The sequence below is a fragment of the Oryctolagus cuniculus genome, chromosome 10 (assembly GCF_051225735.1).
Source record: "Oryctolagus cuniculus isolate XC-2025 breed Fujian yellow rabbit chromosome 10, ASM5122573v1, whole genome shotgun sequence".
NCBI lineage: Eukaryota > Metazoa > Chordata > Mammalia > Lagomorpha > Leporidae > Oryctolagus > Oryctolagus cuniculus.
The window spans coordinates 41,162,987-41,183,759 of NC_142876.1; the positions used below are offsets into that span (position 1 = coordinate 41,162,987).

Below are 20,773 nucleotides of genomic sequence, written 5' to 3' on the forward strand. Positions count from 1 at the left end.
TGTTTTTCAGTATCAGAATGTGTATTGGCACAAATATTTGTATGATAAACTCTGGGGGGGGGGACTGGGATAGATGAAAATTCTTCAATGTCATTATTGAGAGTAGCCACTCTTCATAAGGAATAGTGAATGCTTTCCTAAGGTTTCTTATTTATATCAAGATATGAGTTCATATAAAGAGGCCCTGATATGTTAAGGACAAAATGGCTTCTGGATTTCCAACAAGACATTATTTATTTATAGGAGTTATTCATGCGACTGTGCTTTGTGGAGTGAGGCACAGCTTCCATCAGCAAATGACAGGCAGGGATCTTGTGACAAGGGAGGCAGGAGGACTGAAGGGGGAAGACTCACATTAGTTCCATTTAGAAAGTTCCCAATGGCCAGGAGAGTAGACAGGATGAAGCCCAAGGTTTTATTGTTCTCCAACTGGTCTATGCCTTCCTTCAGGTCCAAAAGTGGTTCTGCTACTTCCTTTCCATAAAAAAAAGATAAAGGATGATAAAGAATGCACAGTTTGGCTTTACTTTGTCCTTTGTCATTTGTGTGTGCCACAAGGTAATAATAAGCAGAATTCTCAGCAGCACACGCCAATCCCAGGTGACAGGCATGTGCTCCTAGGTATGAAAAGGCACCCAAAAGCGGCAGGAGAGACCAACGGGGGCTTGTGCTGGGTGAGCCACACTCTGTCTTCACCCTTTCCTGCCTGGGTCCCACACAGGACCTGCAGGTCCTTCCGTCCTCACTCGCCCCTGACCATGGCTAACTTCTGCGACTCCACCCCCACCCCATGCTCCATCACCATCCAGAGCTCCGCTTTCTCTTTGTCTTTCATCCTCCCTACAAGTGACACTGGAAACTGTGGCCTCACTGTCCCTGGACCACTGCAGCCTCCTAACCTCTGCTCTGGGCACTCTGTGGCTGGCCGCCTCCTAGCCTGAGCCACTAACTAGATGTCCACCAGCCTCTTACCACCTGCTGCTTTTCAACTCGCACTTGCCACGCTTCCAGCCTGCCCCACAGCCTCACGGTCTCCATCTCTCCTTCCCTCCCAGTCTTTGCCAATGACCAACTGGCTTTCTCAGCCCCGGGGACGTGGGGTTAGCTATGTCTCTTATTAAGTGCATACCTTCTCCGTGGTTTCATAATCCATTTTGAATGCCCAGAGGTGGAGCCGAGCGGAGAGCTCGCTGATGGAGGACAGCGTGAGGAGGAACTGCTCTGCACTGCCCAACGGCACTTCGGGGTTGGCCAGTTGAGCTTCCTGAATTTTCTGCTTCTCCTCTTCAGTGGGAATCATGGTTAGAATTTTCTGGAAAGAAGAGATGCTATAGTGTAACCTCTCTTAAGGGGACCCTACCCCACTTCTTTATATTTTCAGATTCATATTATAGGAGAGATTCTGTTGTTTGTCTTTTTATCATATATACAAGTATGATATGATAAACTAAATGTGCTTTAAGCAGCTTGGCCCAAATGTTCGGTGTCTCACACGTGAAGGTCATTCTATGCAAGAAAGGGGGATGAGAGATGAGAAAAGGTGAAAGATAGAAGACTGGCAAACAACTCCCTGTTCCCTAGGAACAGAGTAAAGCATGTTATGAATATGTGCTTTGTAGCACTTCTCACTGATTGATTTAAAAGTTACCAAAGTGAACCATCTTCAAATAACTCAGCACGCCTTTTTATACATGACAAGTTAAAATTTCAGTTATTTTAACTGTATTCCAAAACACAGAGAAATTTGACCACTTTAAATAAAATTGAATACATATCTGATCGAGGAAAAAACAGTGTTTATATAGACTAATATCTAAATAGTAATCCAAAAAATGACATCTTTTTACTTTTATGTGGTTCTGGTAGAAAAATCAATGATGGAGGCAGAAGAAACAAAAAAGCTTCAGAATGGTTGATTCTTGTAGGTTCAAATTCCCTGGTGATTACATTTTAAGAGGAGGTAAAAATGCCCACTTTGTGGCACTCCATACACAACAGCATATATGGTAAAATATCATTTATTTTCCTCATTTCTTCATTTCTCCCATCCAAGTGCAGAAACAGCCATTGTGCCATGGTACTTTGTAATGTAAATGGGCTCAGGGATTCTCATTGGCTTTGCTCACTACCAGGGGCTAGCCTCTGAGCAGAGTGGGAAGGAGTTCTGGTTATGGGAGACATGAGTAAACACACCTGGCTGTGTCTACCCCACTGAAGGCAGCTCCACACTCAGCTAAGCCTGTGTGCAGCAGCCATCTGAGGACTCTGGACGGGGAAGAGTGCCAGGTGGGCTGGGGACCAAGACTAGAATGGCAAGCACACAATTAACCTGGTGGCAAGCAACCACGTTTTCCTTGGTATTCTCACCTTGGGCTCAAAGTATCTCAAAACCTGGAAGAAGGTGTCAGATGCAGGCAGGGAGAGCTCAGGGGAGCCCTGCAGTCCGGACTTGAGTGGGAAAGGGTCCTCCTGCAGCAGGGGCCGGCAGGAGAGAGCCTTCCTCTCCACCTGCTACAGTGGGGCCCCAAGAGGGTGAGGCAAATCCCCACTGCTTTTATTCTCGGTCTTCCTTTGGCTTGGCTACAGACATGGGCACAATCACAGACAGTGTATGGGAATGTACAGTTACTAAAGCCCTGGCTTTCAGCCAGAGGAGAGAAGGCAAAGTCCCAGGAACTGGCAAGTTCCAGGAGGTCATGGAAAAGGGAGAGCTTGGCAAAGCAAATGCAGGAAAATGTTTACCAACTTCTGAGCACCACCCTCCATTCCCCCAGCTGCTCATGTGTGAATCCGACCCTCAAAAGCCCATCAAAGACTGAGAAATGATGAAGGCAGTTTCTGTCCTCTTTGAAAACTGAGCTGACACTGGAACCAGAAGGCAGACAGAATCTGTGGACTGAACCCAAACAGGGGAAGGAACAACCCCGACCAGACTTCAGAATCACCCTGAGACAAAAACCAGACAGAGAGGACAAGAAAACTATAGATCAAAATCACTGATGAACGTCATATTAAAGTCCTTAGCAAAATGTCAAATGCATAAATAAATGGCCATATATTAAAACACATGAACACAACAAAACCGCAAACATATTATAATCATAACCACGATCAAATGGGGTTTAGTCTGGGAATGCCAATTTGGCTTAATATGCAGAAAAGCAATCAATCTAATTAACCTACCAGAGTAACAACCTGAACAAGAAAAATCCAAGTAATGATTTCAATTGATGAAGACAAAAAATTTTGGTAACGTTTTGTATCTATTTGTGACAAGAAAAAGCAGAAAGAACAACTCTTGGCAACCTAGCAGTAGTAGGGAACTCCCTCCATCTGATAAACGGCACCTACAGACGCCCTGCAGCTCACAGTCCTCCAAGACCGGGAAGAAGATGTGTACTTTTACTATTCCCATTTAACACTGTGTTGAGGGGATGGCGTCGTGGCATAGCGAGTTAAGCTGCTACCTGTGACACTGGAATCCCATATGGGTACCGGTTCATGCCCCGGCTGCTCCACTTCCAATCCAGCTCCCTAATGGATAGCCTGAGAAAGGCAGCGGAAGATGGCCCAAGTGCTTTGGTCCCTGCACCCAAGGTGGAGACCTGTATCAAACTCCTGGCTCCTGGCTTCAGCCTGGCTGAGCCCTGGCTATTATAGCCTTCTGGAGAGTGAACCAGCAGATGGAAGATCTCGATGTCTCTCTGTCTCTCCCTCTCTATCTGCCACTCTGACTTTCAAATAAATATGTAAATAAATAAATATATCTTTAAAAAAAACCATATGTAACTTCTAGTCCGGCACATTAAAATAAAAGACATTCATATTGGAAAACAAAAAAGTACTCATGTCCACAAATGACAATATGGTTTACATAAAAAGATTATATGGTATCTACAAAAAATTCTGAAACAAAAAGTGAGTTTACCAATGTTGAATTATATAAAGTTATAAAAAATTTTATTTCTATAACTTGATGATAGGAAACTAATTTTTATTTTTTTTTTTATTTTTATTTTTTTTTATTTATTTTTTTTTTTTTGACAGGCAGAGTGGACAGTGAGAGAGAGAGACAGAGAGAGAAAGGTCTTCCTTTGCCGCTGGTTCACCCTCCAATGGCCGCCGCTGCAGCCGGCGCACCGCGCTGATCCTGGCAGGAGCCAGGAGCCAGGTGCTTTTTCCTGGTCTCCCATGGGGTGCAGGGCCCAAGCACCTGGGCCATCCTCCACTGCACTCCCTGGCCATAGCAGAGAGCTGGCCTGGAAGAGGGGCAACCGGGACAGAATCCGGTGCCCCAACCGGGACTAGAACCCGGTGTGCCGGCGCCGCAAGGTGGAGGATTAGCCTATTGAGCCACGGCGCCGGCTTATTTTTTATTTTTTAAATTATATTTGAAATGCAAAGAGAAACAGAGACAATCAGGGAGAGACCTTCCATCTGCTGGATCATTCCCTAGATGGCTCCAACAGCTAAGGCTGAGCCAAGTCAAAGCCAGGAGCCTGGAACACAATCTGGGTCTCCCAAGTGGATGCCACAGGTCTAGGAACTAGAGCCATCATCTGCTGCCTCCCAAGTGCACATTAGCAGAAAGACAGAATGGAGGTTGGAGCTGGGACTCAAATCAGATCCTCTGATATCGGATGAGGACATCTGAGCAGCATTTTAACTGCTGTGCCAAATGCCCACTCCAGGAACTAAAATCTTTTTAAATGCTATTTACAGTGAAACCCACAGGTAGAAATCTAACAGACCACATGTAAGATCTGTGTGCTGGAAACTAGAAATGCTGATCAAAGTAAGCAAGTAAGATCTAAACAAATGGAGAGGCACAGTGTGCTCATGAATTCAAAGACTCGATACAGTCATGATTAATTTTTATTTTCCCCAAATTTTCCCATAGATTTATCTCAATTACAGCAAGAGTTTTGTAGCAACATGACTGTTTTTTACATGCAGACAAGATGACTTAAAAGTTATGGCAAGGGGGGCCGGCGCCGCGGCTCACTAGGCTAATCCTCCACCTTGCGGCGCCGGCACACCGGGTTCTAGTCCTGGTCGGGGCACCAGATTCTGTCCCGGTTGCCCCTCTTCCAGGCCAGCTCTCTGCTGTGGCCAGGGAGTGCAGTGGAGGATGGCCCAAGTGCTTGGGCCCTGCACCCCATGGGAGACCAGGAGAAGCACCTGGCTCCTGCCATCTGATCAGCGCGGTACGCCAGCCACAGCACGCCGGCCGCGGTGGCCATTGGAGGGTGAACCAATGGCGAAGGAAGACCTTTCTCTCTGTCTCTCTCTCTATCCACTCTGCCTGTCAGAAATTAAAAAAAAAAAAAAAGTTATGGCAAGGGGTCAACATTGCGGCACAGGGGGTTAGGCCACTGCTTGCAACTCATCACCCCATATTGGAGTACCAGTTTGAGTCCTGGCTACTCTGCTTCTCATCCAACTTCCTGCTAGTGAGCCTGGGAAAGCAGCAGATGATGACCCAAGTACTTGGGCCCCTGCTATCTATGTGGGAGACCTGGATGGAATTCTGGCTCCTGGCTGTGGCCTGGACCAGCCTTGACTGTTTTGGCCACTTAGGGAATGAAGCAGTGGATGGAAAATTTTCCCATCTGTTTCTCCCTCTCTGTCATTCTGCCTTTCAAATAAATACATCATTTAAAAATAAATAAAAGTTTTAGAGAATTAGAACAATCCCAAATATATATATGTACAAAAATAACCTTTGAGTAGGCATCTAGCCTAGCAGGTAAGATACATAGGTCCCAGTGACAGTACATGGATTAGATACCCAGCTCCTGTACCTGATTCCACCTTCCTGCCAATACAGACCCTGGGAGGCAGCTGTGATACCATCAATAATTGGGTTCCTGTCATCCATGTGAGAGAACAAGACTATATTCCAAGCTCCCAGCTCTGGCCCTAGCTGTCACAGGCATTTGGAGAATGAACCAGCAGAAGGGATCTCTCTTTTTGTCTGCTTGCCTTTCTCCCTTTCTTTCTCTCTAAAGTAAAAAAATTAATTCATTTTTAAAAAAGAACCTTAGAGGAATCACAGTGCCTTTAAGAACTATAAAAACACAGCAATTAGAACAGAGTATTATTGGCAAAGTGATAAACAAAAACTGATCGGGACAAAATAGACAGTCTAGAAGTAAGACAAACTAACATAGCCCACTGATTTTGACAAAGGTAAAAGGCAATTCAAAGGAGAAAGGGTAATATTTTACCAAATTATATCAGAACAACTGGCCTCCATATGCAAAGAAATGAACCTCAATTTATTCCTTACACCTGAAACATAAACTCAAAATGGATCACAGGTCAAAAAGTGAAATAAAACACTCCAAAAGTTTAATATTATTTTTCTTAGAGATCTATTTTGTTTACTTGAAGGGCAGAGTTACAGAGAGGGAGAGACAGAAGGGAGATCTTCTATTTACTGGTTCACTCCCCAGATGGCTGCAATAGCCAGGGCTGGGCCTGGTCAAAGCCAGGAGCCAGGAGTTTCTAGTCGGATCTCCCAAAGTGGTTTCAGTGACCCAAGGACTTGGACCATCTTCTGCTGCCTTCCCAGGTGCGTTAGCAGGGAGCTGAGTCAGAAGTGGAGCAGCTGGGGCACAAACCAGCATCCATATGGGATGCCAGCATTGCAGGTTGTGGCTTAACCCACTATGCCACAATGCCTCCTCCAGATTTATTTACTGTAAAACTTTTAGAAAGAAACAGAAGAGAAAATATTTGTGGGACTAGCATTGTGATATAGCAGGTAAAGCTGCTGCCTATAATTCCATTTTCCATGAATATTTGGATGTTCCCTCACATTCAGTGTTGTAGTCAGAGCAAAGTGGCGGAAGATGCAACTCAGAGCCCTTAGGAGCCTCCCATTTCCGCTTTCACCTCGTCGTGGCTCAAACACTGAGGCTATTTGGGTAGAATCTGAGCATCAGGAGGTATTTAGTGATAGTGACTCAGGCTTGCCCTCTGCCTGTCCACACAGAGGGTATAAAAAATAACCAAAAGGGGCCCACACTGGGGCACAGCGGGTTAAGCTGCCACCTGCAAAACTGGCATTGTTATCTGGGCCAGTTGAGTCCCAGCTGCCCTGCTTCCAATCTAATTTGCCTGAGAGGCAGCAGATGATGGCCCAGGTACTTGGGTTCCCACCACCACATGGAAGGCCCAGATGGAGCTCCCGGCTTCTGGTTCCGGACTGGCCCAGATCAGTCTCTTGCCAACCATCTGGGGAGTAAACCAGCGGAAGGAAGATCTCTCTCTTCCCGTTTCTCCCTCTCTGTCACTGCCTTTCGTATATATGTCTATATACATATAAATATTTTAAAATAACCAAAATAACTCAAGCAGATATTGCTTCTTTAAAAACTTCCATGATTTAAACTCAACTAATTTTCAAAATGAAAAGTCAACTAAAATTTAAAAATTTAACTTCCTTAATGCTTAAATTGTTCTAGGCATGCAGGACAAGAATTCTGAAAAAAAGTTGTCAATACTTTTTTTTTACATTTAGGAGGCATTTTCCTGCAATGGTTTTGTTTGTATTACTCCTCAGAGAAAGTAATCAAACATTCTTACTTCTGTTTTTCACTTCTCTAATTTAAACCATTTGTTCACTGTTGAAGGTTTATGACATTGCCATCTGTCACTTTATTTCACTTTATTCCTTACACATCACTGACAATAAAAATACCCCCAGGCAATGGAACGGCAGGTCGCAGCCTCCTCCTCTAACTTACGGCCGCACCTTCCCATGAGGAGGCATCCCCAGTCTGTGCTTCCACCATTGGGTTCCACAGCAAAACAAGCATCAAACAAGACCAGAGCATGACAACCTCAGCACTTTGTGCTTCCTCCAAGAAAAACCACTGTTAGTGCAGTTGCTTTTGATTTTGAAATGACATTTTAGAGAAAAATGAAGAAATCTCCATTTTTTTTTAAATGGACTCAAATGCTATCAGGGTTGCTATGTCATTCACGCAGAGATGAGACTACAATGAATACCTACATGGCTTTGTGGGTTTTGAACAGAATCCTGGCTACAGCTTTGGGTAAGAATCTACCAGAAGCATTTTGGTGACAACAGCACAAAGTTGGAGCACTCAGGATTGGGCCTGGTTTGGTACAACTTGCATATTCTCATGAGAAATTGCCTTTTTATACATGTACTTATTTTCAGAAGCAATTTTTTTTAACTACTTTGCAGGGGTAGGGATTTTTTTTTTTTTTTTTTTTTTTGCCAAGGGCCATTTGGATATTTATAGAATCGTTTGCAGACCATAGAAATTCATCAACTTAAACATTAGCCTTCCATAGATTTGTGGACTTTCAAATCCTGCAGTTGCCTTGCTAGGGCCAGATCAAATGATTTTGTGGGCCTTCTACAACCAGTGGGCCGGATGTTCCCCTTTCCTATCTGTGAGTCTCTTATGCTCATGACCACTCATTGAGGCCTGCTGGGACAGAAATGACTGCATTGGGGCTGGTGCTGTGGCACATCTGGTTAAGGCCCCAGTCTGCTGTGCTGGCATCCCATGTGGATACTGGTTCAAGTCCTGGTTGTTCCACTTCCTATCCAGCTCTCTGTTACGGCCTGGGAAAGCAGTGAAAGATGGCCCAGGTCTTTAGGCCCCTGCACCTGTGTGGGTGGCCTGGAAGAGGCTTTTGGCTCCTGGCTTCACATCGGTGCAGCCATCTGGGGAGTGAACCAGTGGATGGAAGACCTTTCTCCCTCTCTCTGCCTCTGTGTCTCTATAACTCTGCCTTTCAAAAACATGAAAAAATATTTATATTAAAAAGAAAGAAATTACTGCATCCAACTCGTAGAATGATTTTCTTGAAGCCAGGATGTATCTACAAAGGCTGAGCTGGAGAACCACCCAGGGATGCTTCTCCCCTCCTGGCACCAGCTCCACAGATCACGGGAACTCAACCACAAATGCAAAATTCACATCACTGCTGCATCCTATCATCAGAATATTCTGGTTCCTTGGCATTTTTGAGCCAACTGCGACTCCAGCACCTGCAGACAGGCCTGGCACAACATAACCTACTTGAAAAGAAGCTGCAAGGAAGGGCAGTAAGCCCAAGTAGCATTCCACACTGCAGTGCCCGAGTTTGATTCCCAGTTCTGGCTCCTGATTTTGGCTGCCTGCCAATGCAGACCCTGGGAGGCAGCAACGATGGCTCAAGTAAGTTTCTGCCACCAATGTGGGAGACCTTGGTTGTATTTCTGGCTCCTGGGTTTCACCTGGCCTTTGTAAACATCTGTGGAGTGAACCAGCAGATGGGAATTCTCTCTTTCCCTCCCAAATAAAGAAATAAAACAACAATTAAGGGGAAAATATGCTTTATTCCCTAGGCTACTGACAGGCCTGGCAGCCAAGTGACGTGTCATCGGGACTGTTCAATGGTGCTACCTTCAGGGTAGCCAAACATTAAAAATTAGAAAAGAGGGAAAAAAGAAAACATTTTTATACTTCTATTTGTGATGATCTGATGACATTTTATTTGGGAAAATATCATTAATGCTGAGAGATGGCCCCAAAAATCATTTCCTAAAGTTTAACACTCTTAGAAAAACTATTTCCTTAATGAAGTTAACTATTCTAAGAGGTTGCATGACAAGCCTAGAAACATACCATTGGGTTGCTAAGCATAGCCAGAGATAGCATTTAAAACATCCTAATTATGTTTAGGTACACAGAGCTTTCAAATGGCTCTATTAAGCTGTGGTGCCATGCTACACTGCCCACAACCCAGAAGCAGACGCTTTGGCTAAAGGCCCTTTTGGTGCAAGTTGGAAATCTTATTAGCAAAGATCTGTATGTACAGAGCTGCCATCTCTCCTCGGTCTTGATTGAACTCTTGAACAAGCAGCTGGGAGGATAAGCTTGGGTCTGGTTCAAACAGATCTGGACATCCGTGTCCCCTGGGTCTCTGAGACCCATGGCCGGAGGCTGCAGGTGACGATGGAGCACCCTGCATTCCACATTCCCTAAGAGGGCGCTCTCCCAGACTGAGCTGCTGAGGGACACATATATAGACAGCATTTAGATCGAGGGCTCCCAGGGGCCATCTGACAACGCTTGGAGACATTTTTGGGTTGTGGGAGCAGGGTAAGTGCTAGTGGCACCCAGAAGGTAGTGGCCAGGATGCTGAACATCCTATAGTGGACAGGACAGGACAGTCCTGTAACAAAAAATTACATAACCCAAAATGTCAGTAGTATTGAGGTTGAGAACCCCTGATTCAGATGAAAACAAAACAAAAAAGGTAACTCCCAGTGTCGCTACAATGAATGTATTGAGGACTTGTGACACAACGAAGCGTCAGTCAGGTTGACTAGTGTTTTCTATGGCTGTGTCTCCTCACTTCGATTGTTCTGTACAGCAGCTGCTCCTGGGTGCAAAGCCATAGGCAGCTGCATAAAGGCACTGCATTGCTACCTGCATGCTTCTCACTCCCCTTTCGGGTTCCCTGCTGTTGCTTGGCACAAACTGAGACCAGAGTGTCTCTCCTGGGCCAGCCATCCCCAAGGCCCACAACTTGCCTGGAAGACGTGGGCCCTTGAGCTCATATTTTCTTCCTCTCTCCCCTCTCCCCTCTCTCTGGCCTGTGAACTTGGGCACAGACTATTATTGGAACTCACTCTACACCTCTCTCCCTCTCTCCCTCTCTCTCCGGCCTGTGAACTTGGGCACAGACTAATGTTGAAACTCACTCTTCATCTCTACAACAGCGATTCTCATCATAGGCATCCTGGAAGCTTTTGATGAGAATCTGTACAGCTCCACCTGGTGCCTTGCCCACAGTAGGAAGCCTACGGAAGAAGCCAGCCTGAGTGCCGTGTTGTGATTCCTGAAAGTATTGGAATTATTGGTGCTATCATTATTCCATTCGGGATCAAAAGGATGCTCAACTGGAAACCAGTCAGACAGGGAAAAAGAATAATTAGGCTCATTCTAAACTCTCAGTAAATTACCATATTTGAAACTTTCCCCACCTGGGGAGAGCAACATTTCAGGAAAGAACAAAGGAAAAACCCAAAGGAATCCATCTCTCCTGGTGGACTTTCAAGTTCTCATGACAAAGAGGGGAAATATTTTTAAAAGGAAAATTGGTCATTTTTTCCCTCAGTCATGCTGGCTCTGGCTGAACTTGAAGTCACTCCATGTATGAATCTGAAGTTTGCAAGGGCTAAAGGACTTGTTAAGTAAATATGATGGCCCAAGGGTACGCCAAGGCCCACACCTTGTTTCTCAGATGGGTTCATCCAAGTTCATTCAAGGGCAGACCACTGCTGCCTCGATGTCCCTCTTTGTATCGGCTGCTGTCGCCTCGCTGACCCCGCTACACCCCCTGTGCCCTCTTGCTGGCTGCCTGCCTGGACTCCAGGCTCAGAGTGCAGCTTCCTGTGCAGCGGGAGGGAATGCATTTCCCTTCGGACACCTGCTCCTGGCAGAAGATGTCCGTTTCTCGGAGCCAAGCTACTTGGGCCTCGCATGGCTTGCCTAAGGCTGTCATAACAAAGAATCACAATCTGGCCACTCAACCCAACAGAGCTGATTCCTTCACGACCCAGAAGCCAGAGGCCCTAAGTCCAGGTGTTGGCAGAACCTTGCTCCTTCCCTGAAATCCTCGGCATTCCTTGATTTGTAAACACATCACTCTGATTTCTGTCTCCACGTCACGTGGTGTTCTCTTCTGCGTGGCTGCTTGTATGCTTTCTGTTTTCAAATGGCATTTTCCTTTCTGTGTCCCTGTCCAAGTGTCTCTCCTCTTTTCAGGATAGCACCCATCGGATTTAGGGCATACGTTAATCCAGTATGATATCACCTTAACTTCATTATGTTGACAAGATCCTATTTCTAAATAAGGTCACCTTGGGCATGAATGTTGGAGGCGGGGGCTCTAGGAATAGCTTTCCCCTGAAGGGACCATTTTTTCCACAGCACAAAGGCACAAGCACACCTTCCAGCTGGCTTCAAACTTCTGTACATACCACGTGCCCACCACTCCCTCTCACACGTGGGGCTGTGGGTGAGCCTGGCACAGGGGCCTGGGCCCGCCCTTCCAACTTCTCTTTCTCTCTTTCTCTCTTTCTTTCTCTTTTCTCTTTTCTCTCTCTCTCTCTCTCTCTCTCTCTCTCTCTGGCTTCACTGGCTTCACTGGCTATGCTCAAGTATTTCAAGTAAGACTGCGTGAAGGAGCCCAATGACATGGGGGACCTGAGGGAACCCAGAGCTCTTGCCCACGGAAGCATGGGTTGGGTATGACTCAACACTACAAAGCAACATCTCCCAGGTGCCTGCTTTGCCCCGGTGGGTTCTCAGGCTATCTTCTATCTGTAGGAATCCATGTGTTGGGCCACTACCTCTGCCCATACTTTCTCTGGTATTCACATTTAATCTCCACAAACCAGCCCAAGGTGAAGACAGAACATAGCCTGGTAGAAGACCATGAACCGTGGCTCCAGCCAGTCCACCACATGGTCACAGTCACGGCCATATCACTTCATCTCTCTCCACTTTTGTCGTTCATACTAACAAATACTAAAGCCTCAATTGGCGTGGACCATCCAACTTATCACCGCCCAATAAGTGCCAAGAGAGACAGCAGGTGCTTCACACAGACGTGAACATGACTGACAGCCTCACTCTACATGTATCCACTGAACACTCCAAGGAGACCACAGCAGCCTCCAGAGGAGGTTAGCAGGTTCTTTGACGCTTAGAAGCAGGCAGAGCATGCTCAGAGGGAGGGTGGTAAACACGCCGAAGAATATGAGTCTGAACGTCACAGCCCAAGTGAAGCTCTCTCCCCAGCCGCTAAAAACTGTATCATTACCATTATCCCGAGGCTGCTGAGGACAGACACACAGCAAGGCATCCTATGGAAGTCACGCTGGACACAAGAACGCCTTACACGTGTGACATATTCCAGAACACAAACAGTGCTCGGCAGACTGCTTACCTCAATGCCTTCTTTGTTCAAGGCATATTCATCAAAGTTCAAGATGGCGATCTTGATCGTCCTCGGAGGGGGCAGCACTGTCAGACCGATATTGATGGCGTTACTCCTCTTGGAATCCAGCACGATGACCTCCTGCCTTTTTCCATCTGCAGCAGTTTTCTTGGTGATAAAACAAAGAGAATCTAAGATTGATGCATCACTTTGGGTCCCTTCTGTGTTCCATTATTAAAAGCAAACACACTACCTACTTAGAGATGAAAACAAATGGCCCCGAGTCAGCTCAGGGAAGGACTGGCTACTGCTCAGCACACAAGACAGAGATCAAGGATTAAGCTCAGAGAAGCTGCCAAGCTCAGATTGGCAAGGGAACTTCACGATTCAGACACATTACAAAATACAATTGATTTTCCTTCAATTGGGAAAAATGTGATATTTTGCAAATAAACTTTTTTTTTTTCCATAAAAGCAGTAAAAACAAAATCAGGACCTGTCAGAGTTCCTTCCCTACACACTGCAAGGTGTCAGAGTGAGTCTTGGTTGGCCTTAGTGCACAGGGTGTGGGCCCAGGGAAGGCAGCTCCTGTGTTGAAAGGATGGGACAGATGAGGAGCACCTAGCCGGGCGGGCCCAGCAGCACGCCCGGGACCCTGGCTGCATTATCTCGGGGACCCCTTCTCACTAAACATCCTATGCCCTCTCTTCCAGAGCTCCTCACCTTCCCTGCCCCCTGTGCTGCTACCCCAGGTGCGTGAAGAGGGGCTTTCCAAGGAAGAGAAATGAAAGGGCACGCATTGGTGAACAGGAATGAGGGATGAACCGGCATACAGGCCAACAAAGGGGCAGGTGACAAGGGGTGTCCTGCATCCTCAGAGCGCCCCTGTGTGTGGCTTTTCTGCTGCCTCGGATATTCCTTAAAGGCAGACCCTGGGCCTGTCTCATCTCTGCACTCTGTGGTCAGGCCAGGGCTAGCCCACGGCCAGAACTCAGTGTGAACAGACTGAGGATTTGCATTCTTCCCAAATTTTTTTTTTTTTTTGACAGAGTGGACAGTGAGAGAGAGAGAGAGAGACAGAGAGAAAGGTCTTCCTTTTGCTGTTGGTTCACTCTCCAATGGCCACCGTGGCCGGCACACCACGCTGATCCAATGGCAGGAGCCAGGTGCTTCTCCTGGTCTCCCATGGGGTGCAGGGCCCAAGCACTTGGGCCATCCTCCACTGCACTCCCTGGCCACAGCAGAGAGCTGGCCTGGAAGAGGGGCAACCGGGACAGAATCCAGCACCCCGACCGGGACTAGAACCCGGTGTGCCAGCGCCGCAAGGCGGAGGATTAGCCTAGTGAGCCGCAGTGCCAGCCCCCCAAATTCTTATGTTAAAGCCCCCAGTGGGGCTGTATCTGTAGGTGGGGCTTTTGGAGGTTTAGATGAGGCCAGGAAGAGAGACCTCATGATGGGATTAGCATCCTTCTAAGACAAGACCAGAAAACTAGCTCCCTCCTCTACCACACAGGACACAGCAAGAAGATGGCCATCTGCGAGGGAGGGAGAACCCTCCCTACACTGGCCAGCAACTTGATCTTGGGCTTCACAACCTCCAGAATGGTGAGAAATAAAATTCTTTAAGACACTCAGTCCACAGCATCTCATCACGACTGCCCTCACAGGCCAAGACGGTATGTGGAGTGCTGAGCCGACACTCATCACTGCCCAGAGCTGTGAGCACAATTTTCAGCTTTTTCCTTTAAATCTCAGAAAGTTACATGCAGGTGGCAATGGAGGGGCAAATGGGAGGACACCTGGCTCAGCAAGCTCCCTGTTCCTGCTCAGGTTTCCCTCACAGCACAGCTGGGGAAGAGGACCACTGTGACTCTTGTGACAAGCCTAGGGCAGCGGGATGAACAGGGGCAGCAGCTCTCTGCAAGGAACAGACACACGCAGCATGGAGCTGGGTGTGCTGGCTATGCAAAGGGGCTCAACACAGTGCAACTGTATCTCTGGGTCTGTGAGAGCTGACACCTAGGACCCAGCCTGGAAGATAAGGCGATGGAAGTGGCTTTATCTGTCAGGGGTGAGGCTGGAGGTGTGATGAGGCCATATCCTGGGGGACATCGTGAGCCAGACACAGAGCTCTGAGTACAGTCTGTAGGCAGGCTCCCTCCCACCAACCCATTTCCTGAGCTCAGGCCTCACCCTCTGCTTTGAAGCAGGGAACTGGCTGGGCCTGGGAGCAGCAGACCCATCTGGAGAAGCAGCCTAGGGCAACTTCAGCAATGGGGAACCAGCAGGAAGATTCAGGCCAAAGCCCTACTGACATCCTCCTGGGCCCTCTAAGCCTAATTACTGTAATTCTATTTTAGATCCTTAAATGTGCTTTCGGGAACAAACTCAAATTTCTCCATGAAGAAAACAACTGAAAGCATCCCAGCTGTTCTGGGGTCTGGTGGCCAGGAGGGGCAATTCCTGTGGGTGCGGTCATGGGCATTTAGCAGGGGGCTCCCAGGGACACGTGGCGCAGATGCATCCCTGCTCTGCAGGGCAAGCTGTGTCTTCTCTACCTTTAATCAAATCAACTTGTCAGGAGCCCCTGCAAATTCTCCATTTAGCTTTTTTAAATCTAATTTAAAATATCCTGTGTGGAATGCTGAAAAGGAATGACAAAAGTTAGAAAAATGCTGAGAACAGGCAACGAAGAGAAATGGTACAACCTATAACAGCAACACAGACGTATCTGGGGAGCCTGCTGCTCCGGGCTCTGCAGGGCACCCACCCCAAACCCACTCCTTCCTCCCTGCTGACCAGCAGGACCCTGGTCAGGCCGGTGAAGTGTCAGATAAAGCAATCACCTCCCTGGACTCTACGTATAAAACCGGCCTGTGACTTAGTTCTGGCTTTAGTTTTCCTGAATAAAGGGGTACAGAGTCAGTGCTCCGTGCCTTCCGCCCTTGCCCCTTCCTGCCTCGCATGTGGGTGTGAGGCCTGCAGGTGCAGCAGCAGACATCTCATGACTGTGAGGAATGAAGTCATGGAGGATGGCAGCAAGAATTCTCAGGGAGTCATTAGCCTTTGAACCCCTCATCCAGTCTCCCTTACTCTAGGAGCATGGGGAGATGCCCGAGCAGGCCCTGACAGCCCAGCAGAGTCCTGGGGCAGAGGAGAAAAGATGTCCCCTCTCTGGAGACACTGCCCAGGGCCAACAGGTGCAGAGAAAACACCAGCTGGGTTTGAGCCTCTGTCAGCGTCTGTCCACGGGCCGAAAACGACCTACACAGACCTACATGGTGGCTCTGCACCTGACGTACCCTTGGTCCCCTTCTCAGTAGAACTGGATTTACAGCACCAGACACACCCATACACTCCCCCGTAAGCCACCAAGCCTTCTGAGGCCACAGGGAGTGCCATCCCCAGAGACGCTCTCAGAGCTCTTCCCCCATTGTGAAGGAAAGATGGGAATGGGAGGAAGTCTGAAATTCAACCTTTCACGTGCCCCCCACTCCCATCCCATGCGGCTGAACACTGACATGGCTTCCGCCAGTTGCGCCTGAGATGAGGAAGTGGGACAGGGGAGCTGTCCAACTCCACTTCCCTCCTGCACTCCCCAAAGGGCCGCTCCCTCTGCCTGGCAGCTCAGATCCATTTCTGAGGATTAGCAGTCATGCCTTCTGCTCCATTGCAGCTGTCCTGCTGGGAGCCCCAACAGCAATGGTGAATCTTTGCATGTCTTCCTCATGGTCCCATGACAGACAAACTACTACCCCCCCTTCTTTCACAAGGCCTTCATGCCCCTCCCTCCTCTCATTCCCACTGCCCTTCCTGGAGCCCGACCTCCAGCCTCTCAAAGGCAGCCCACAGCCAGGCTCCTGTCCTCAGTCTCTTCTCCTTCCCAACCTTCCATCCTACCCTTGCCAAAAAGCTCTCTCTCAGGACCCCTCTTCCCTTATTTCATTTCTTGGATCCATAAGCCACAATGGTCATCCACAGCTGGAAGTTAGACAATTGGGCAGTTGGTCAATGATGGAAAGGGGATATAAAGCAGACATCAGAAAAGGAAAGGCAGGGCCGGCACTGTGGCATTGCGGGTAAAGCTTCTACCTGCTATGCCGGCATCTCCTATGGGCACCAATTTGAAACCCAGCTGCCCCACTTCCGATCCAGCTCTCTGCTGTGGCCTGGGAAAGCAGTGGAGGATGGCCCAAGTCCTTGGGTCCCTGCACCACGTCGGAGACCTGGAAGAAGCTCCTGGCTCCTGGTTTCAGATCGGCTCAGCTCCAGCCATTGCAGTCATCTGGGGAATGAACCAGTGGACGAAGACCCCTCCACCTCTGCCTCTCTGCAGTTCTGCCTTTCAAATAAATAAATAAATATTAAAAAAAAAAAAGGGGGAAAGGTAGCCTTTGTTAAGAAGGGAAGGAAATGTAATGGCCTGGCCCTCTGAAGGCAACCAGGAGGAGGAGGTGAGGTGTGGCGGGGCAGAGGGGGAACAGAGGTCCCTAAGAGGGGAGGTAGGAGATCAGAAAGCTGCTGTGCACTGTGATAAGACACCAGACACGGTCCCCCAAACAAGGAAATGACATCCACAACCTCTTGAAATGGGGGTGGTGGTGGGGTCCTACTTAAAGAAATGATGCAATTTTCTTCAAAGGAATAAGAACCAGATAAAGGAAAAACATGTTCCTAGATAGGAAGTCTTAAGTTTGTAAGCATGCAATTATCTCTCGCCACACATACGTGTATATACATATGAATACATGTATTTACACATATATATCCATATATGTAATTCTATAAAAATTCAAATAAAATTTGCTCTTTTAATTAGAAAAGAATTCTGAAGTTAACAGAAAAGTCCATATGTATAAAAAACGGTCAACAACCTTCTTAAACAGTAGAGTTACATAATACCTAATCAACTGTTACCACTTATTATACAACTGATAAAATGTGTTGCACAGGCCCATTCTGATAGGCAGAACAGAATGACAATGCAGAAAAAGCTCCTGGACAATGATGCAGGGTAATGCAACAAGGATACCAAGGCTGGAATTCTATGAAAGACCAATTTCTAATATGGGAACAAAAAACAAACAAAAAACCCCTCTAGGTCAAAGGAACTAATTTGAGGATTAAACATCATGACAAACTGGACTGACCCACACCTCCTTCCTTAGGAAGAGAAGAGGCCAGGGGAAAGGAGGAGGAGACTTTTGTGGGCTGACTGTGGTGGGGCGTGTCACACCCTGCTGAATAGGGCACATCACTGTTGCGTGATGACTGCTGACTTGAGATCCCACTCTGAGTACAAATGAGAAAAGGGACCGAGACAGAAGCACAGTCCTCCACCATCTACTTTCTGATTGGCCACATATCTCCCCCTATTTATTTACTGCCTCTCTTTGATATTTATTTTCCCATTTCCTTAAACAAATCTTTCCCAAGTGTTTGTTACAGGCCTAGTCCCCAGGTAGACTACTTCCACGAGGAATAACAAAACCCACACACCTGTGCAGGGCCAGGATACCCTGCCACCACTGGGCAGTTCCAGGGCAACAGGAAATAATGGTTCCTGTCTCGATTCTCTGATGAACAGTCCATCAGTCAGCTGGCTGCCTTCTGCCCCAGGAAGTTCCAGGGAGAATGAGGAGGAGGCAGGAGGCACCTGTGGGTCCGAACTCCAGGCACAGGGAGCCAGACTAGAGCATGGCTAGGTGTGAAAACAGGAAACACTCTCTAGGGCATGTTAGCAGAGGGTGGATGAGAGGCAGTGTGGGGAAACCCGCTACAGTGTTCTCTCTGAACATACTACTTTCCCAAATATATGCAGAAACGGTCAAGGGGAAAAACAAACTTGCTTCTCGAAGGAGGGTGGGGGTACCCTGGGCTGACTCCAGGCCCTGTTTTAGTTCCAGAAAGTCTAGTTAAGCTGTACTTGCACAGCTGGGCTGCCCCTGCAGAGGTGCCAGTAGCAAGGAGCGTCCAGCGTGCCCAGAGTACCCTTCCCTACGGGGCAGGTGTCTCGGGGGAAGGGCTCCAGGCTCGGATCCCACAGACAGCTTCTGTTTGCCTTGGGCTTTGACTTGGGCAAGAACAGTGCAGAGAGAAGCAGAGCTATGAACAGCCAAGACAGGTGAGAGACGGGGTACCGTGGAAGGAGATGCTGGCCAGGTGAGCTGAGAACTCCTAGGAGAGGAAGGAAATCAGAAAGGCAATTTAGGGCCTTTCTCTCCAGCTGCCCAAGAAGAGAGAGGGGCCAGCTTTCAGAAAAACAGAATTGAGCTCTCCAGGATGAGGCCTCAAACAGAAGCCCCTAAGGCAAAAAGAGTTGCAGGATTTCTAGGCTGCACAGAGGCAGGAGCTGACTGAAGTAGCGACTTCTAACTGCTGTGGCCCCGGATTCTCCTGGTGGTTGTCGGCCTGGGTTACACCAGCAGCTCCAAGAGGCAGGAGCCTGTATATCCAGCCAGTTCACGGGGCAGAAAGTTCCATATGGTGATGGAAACAGTTTCTAGAACAGCTAGACCAGATACTTTGGTTCAGCTGGAAATACGCTGTGCAGAGCCACAAGTCCAACCAAGGGGCTCTTGGACGTGACCCTGATCCTTGGTGCCAAGATGAAAGATGAAACGCCCCACAGGGAGGAAACAAGCGACCTAGCATTTAGAAAGAACAGCTTACTGCCCCAAGAGCACATACAGTAGACTTTCCAAAGAAGGGCTCACACTTGATTGAGAACGGTCGCTGGAGGAGGGTGACCACCGTGTAGCAGTGGCCACACCAGATTCCAGCCCACATCCTGGGAAAGGGAAAAGACCTGGATACCTGTCCCTGGCCCCATTCATCCAGAGCCACTGAACTGGAAAAGAGAAGAGATAGAACTTGGGCAAAATTTAAATAGTAATTAGTGGTCCTTAACATTTCCTGAAAGGGGGCCACCAAGGATCACCCCTTAATTTTACTACAAAGAGAAGATGTCATATTTAAAAAGTAGGTATTTTGGCAGGCGCTGTGGCTCACTAGGCTAACCACCCGCCTGCAGCACCAGCACACCGGGTTCTAGTCCAAGTTGGGGTACCAGATTCTGTCCCAGTTGCTCCTCTTCCAGTCCAGCTCTCTGCTGTGGCCCAGGAAGGCAGTGGAGGATGGCCCAAGTGCTTGGGCCTACACCTGCATGGGAGACCAGGAGGAAGCACCTGGCTCCCGGCTTTGGATCGGCACAGCGTGCCAGCCTTAGCAGCTATTTGGGGGATGAACCAATGGAAGGAAGACCTTTCTCTCTCTCTCTCTCACTGTCTAACTCTGCCTGTCAAAAAAAAAAAAAAAAAAAGTAGGTATTCAGCTCCCAGAACTATTCACCCCAGAAAGTGCTGCGGTTGGAAACAGCAGCCAGGCTGATGTGACTGCCGGAGAGAACCCTGGGAGTCCTGGAGGGGCAGCCTCTGCCCCCGCTCCTCAGCTTCGTCGGCAGAGCCCCTGCGTCTGGCTGGCTAGGCAGACGTTCTAGAAGTGGTAAATCATTCTTCCTCGCTCCCCGCGCACTGCCAAGACAGTGACGCCACAGGATATTTTCAAAACTGTCCGTTGAGAGAGTGACAGTTACAAGGACAGTGATACAGATGTCACAAAGATGGGACAGCCATGGAATTTTCCTACAGTCTTGCAACAAGGGCGATGGGGAGATCAATAGCAAAACATTAAGGCAATAAATCCATACATAGGCTTATGGAAAGGTTGAAAAACCTGTAGTCAGGAATAAAATTTGTCAGAACAGGCTTGCCTTATTGTTTAGGAAAAACAT

At 47.9% G+C, this 20,773-nt stretch overlaps 1 protein-coding gene across 12 annotated transcripts in view; it reads right to left on the reverse strand.

Annotated features, from left to right (window-relative positions):
• FHOD3 (formin homology 2 domain containing 3) overlaps positions 1 to 20,773 on the reverse strand; it is a 483,564-nt gene that overhangs the window by 38,652 nt on the left and 424,139 nt on the right. For all 12 annotated transcript variants that reach the window (XM_008261223.5, XM_089305775.1, XM_002713503.6 and 9 more), the window contains 3 exons: positions 12,991 to 13,149; positions 1,130 to 1,312; positions 355 to 474 (listed from right to left, as the gene is read on the reverse strand). In XM_008261223.5, the coding sequence (XP_008259445.4) occupies positions 355 to 474; positions 1,130 to 1,312; positions 12,991 to 13,149 (462 nt within the window). The remainder of the gene's footprint in view (positions 1 to 354; positions 475 to 1,129; positions 1,313 to 12,990; positions 13,150 to 20,773) is intronic.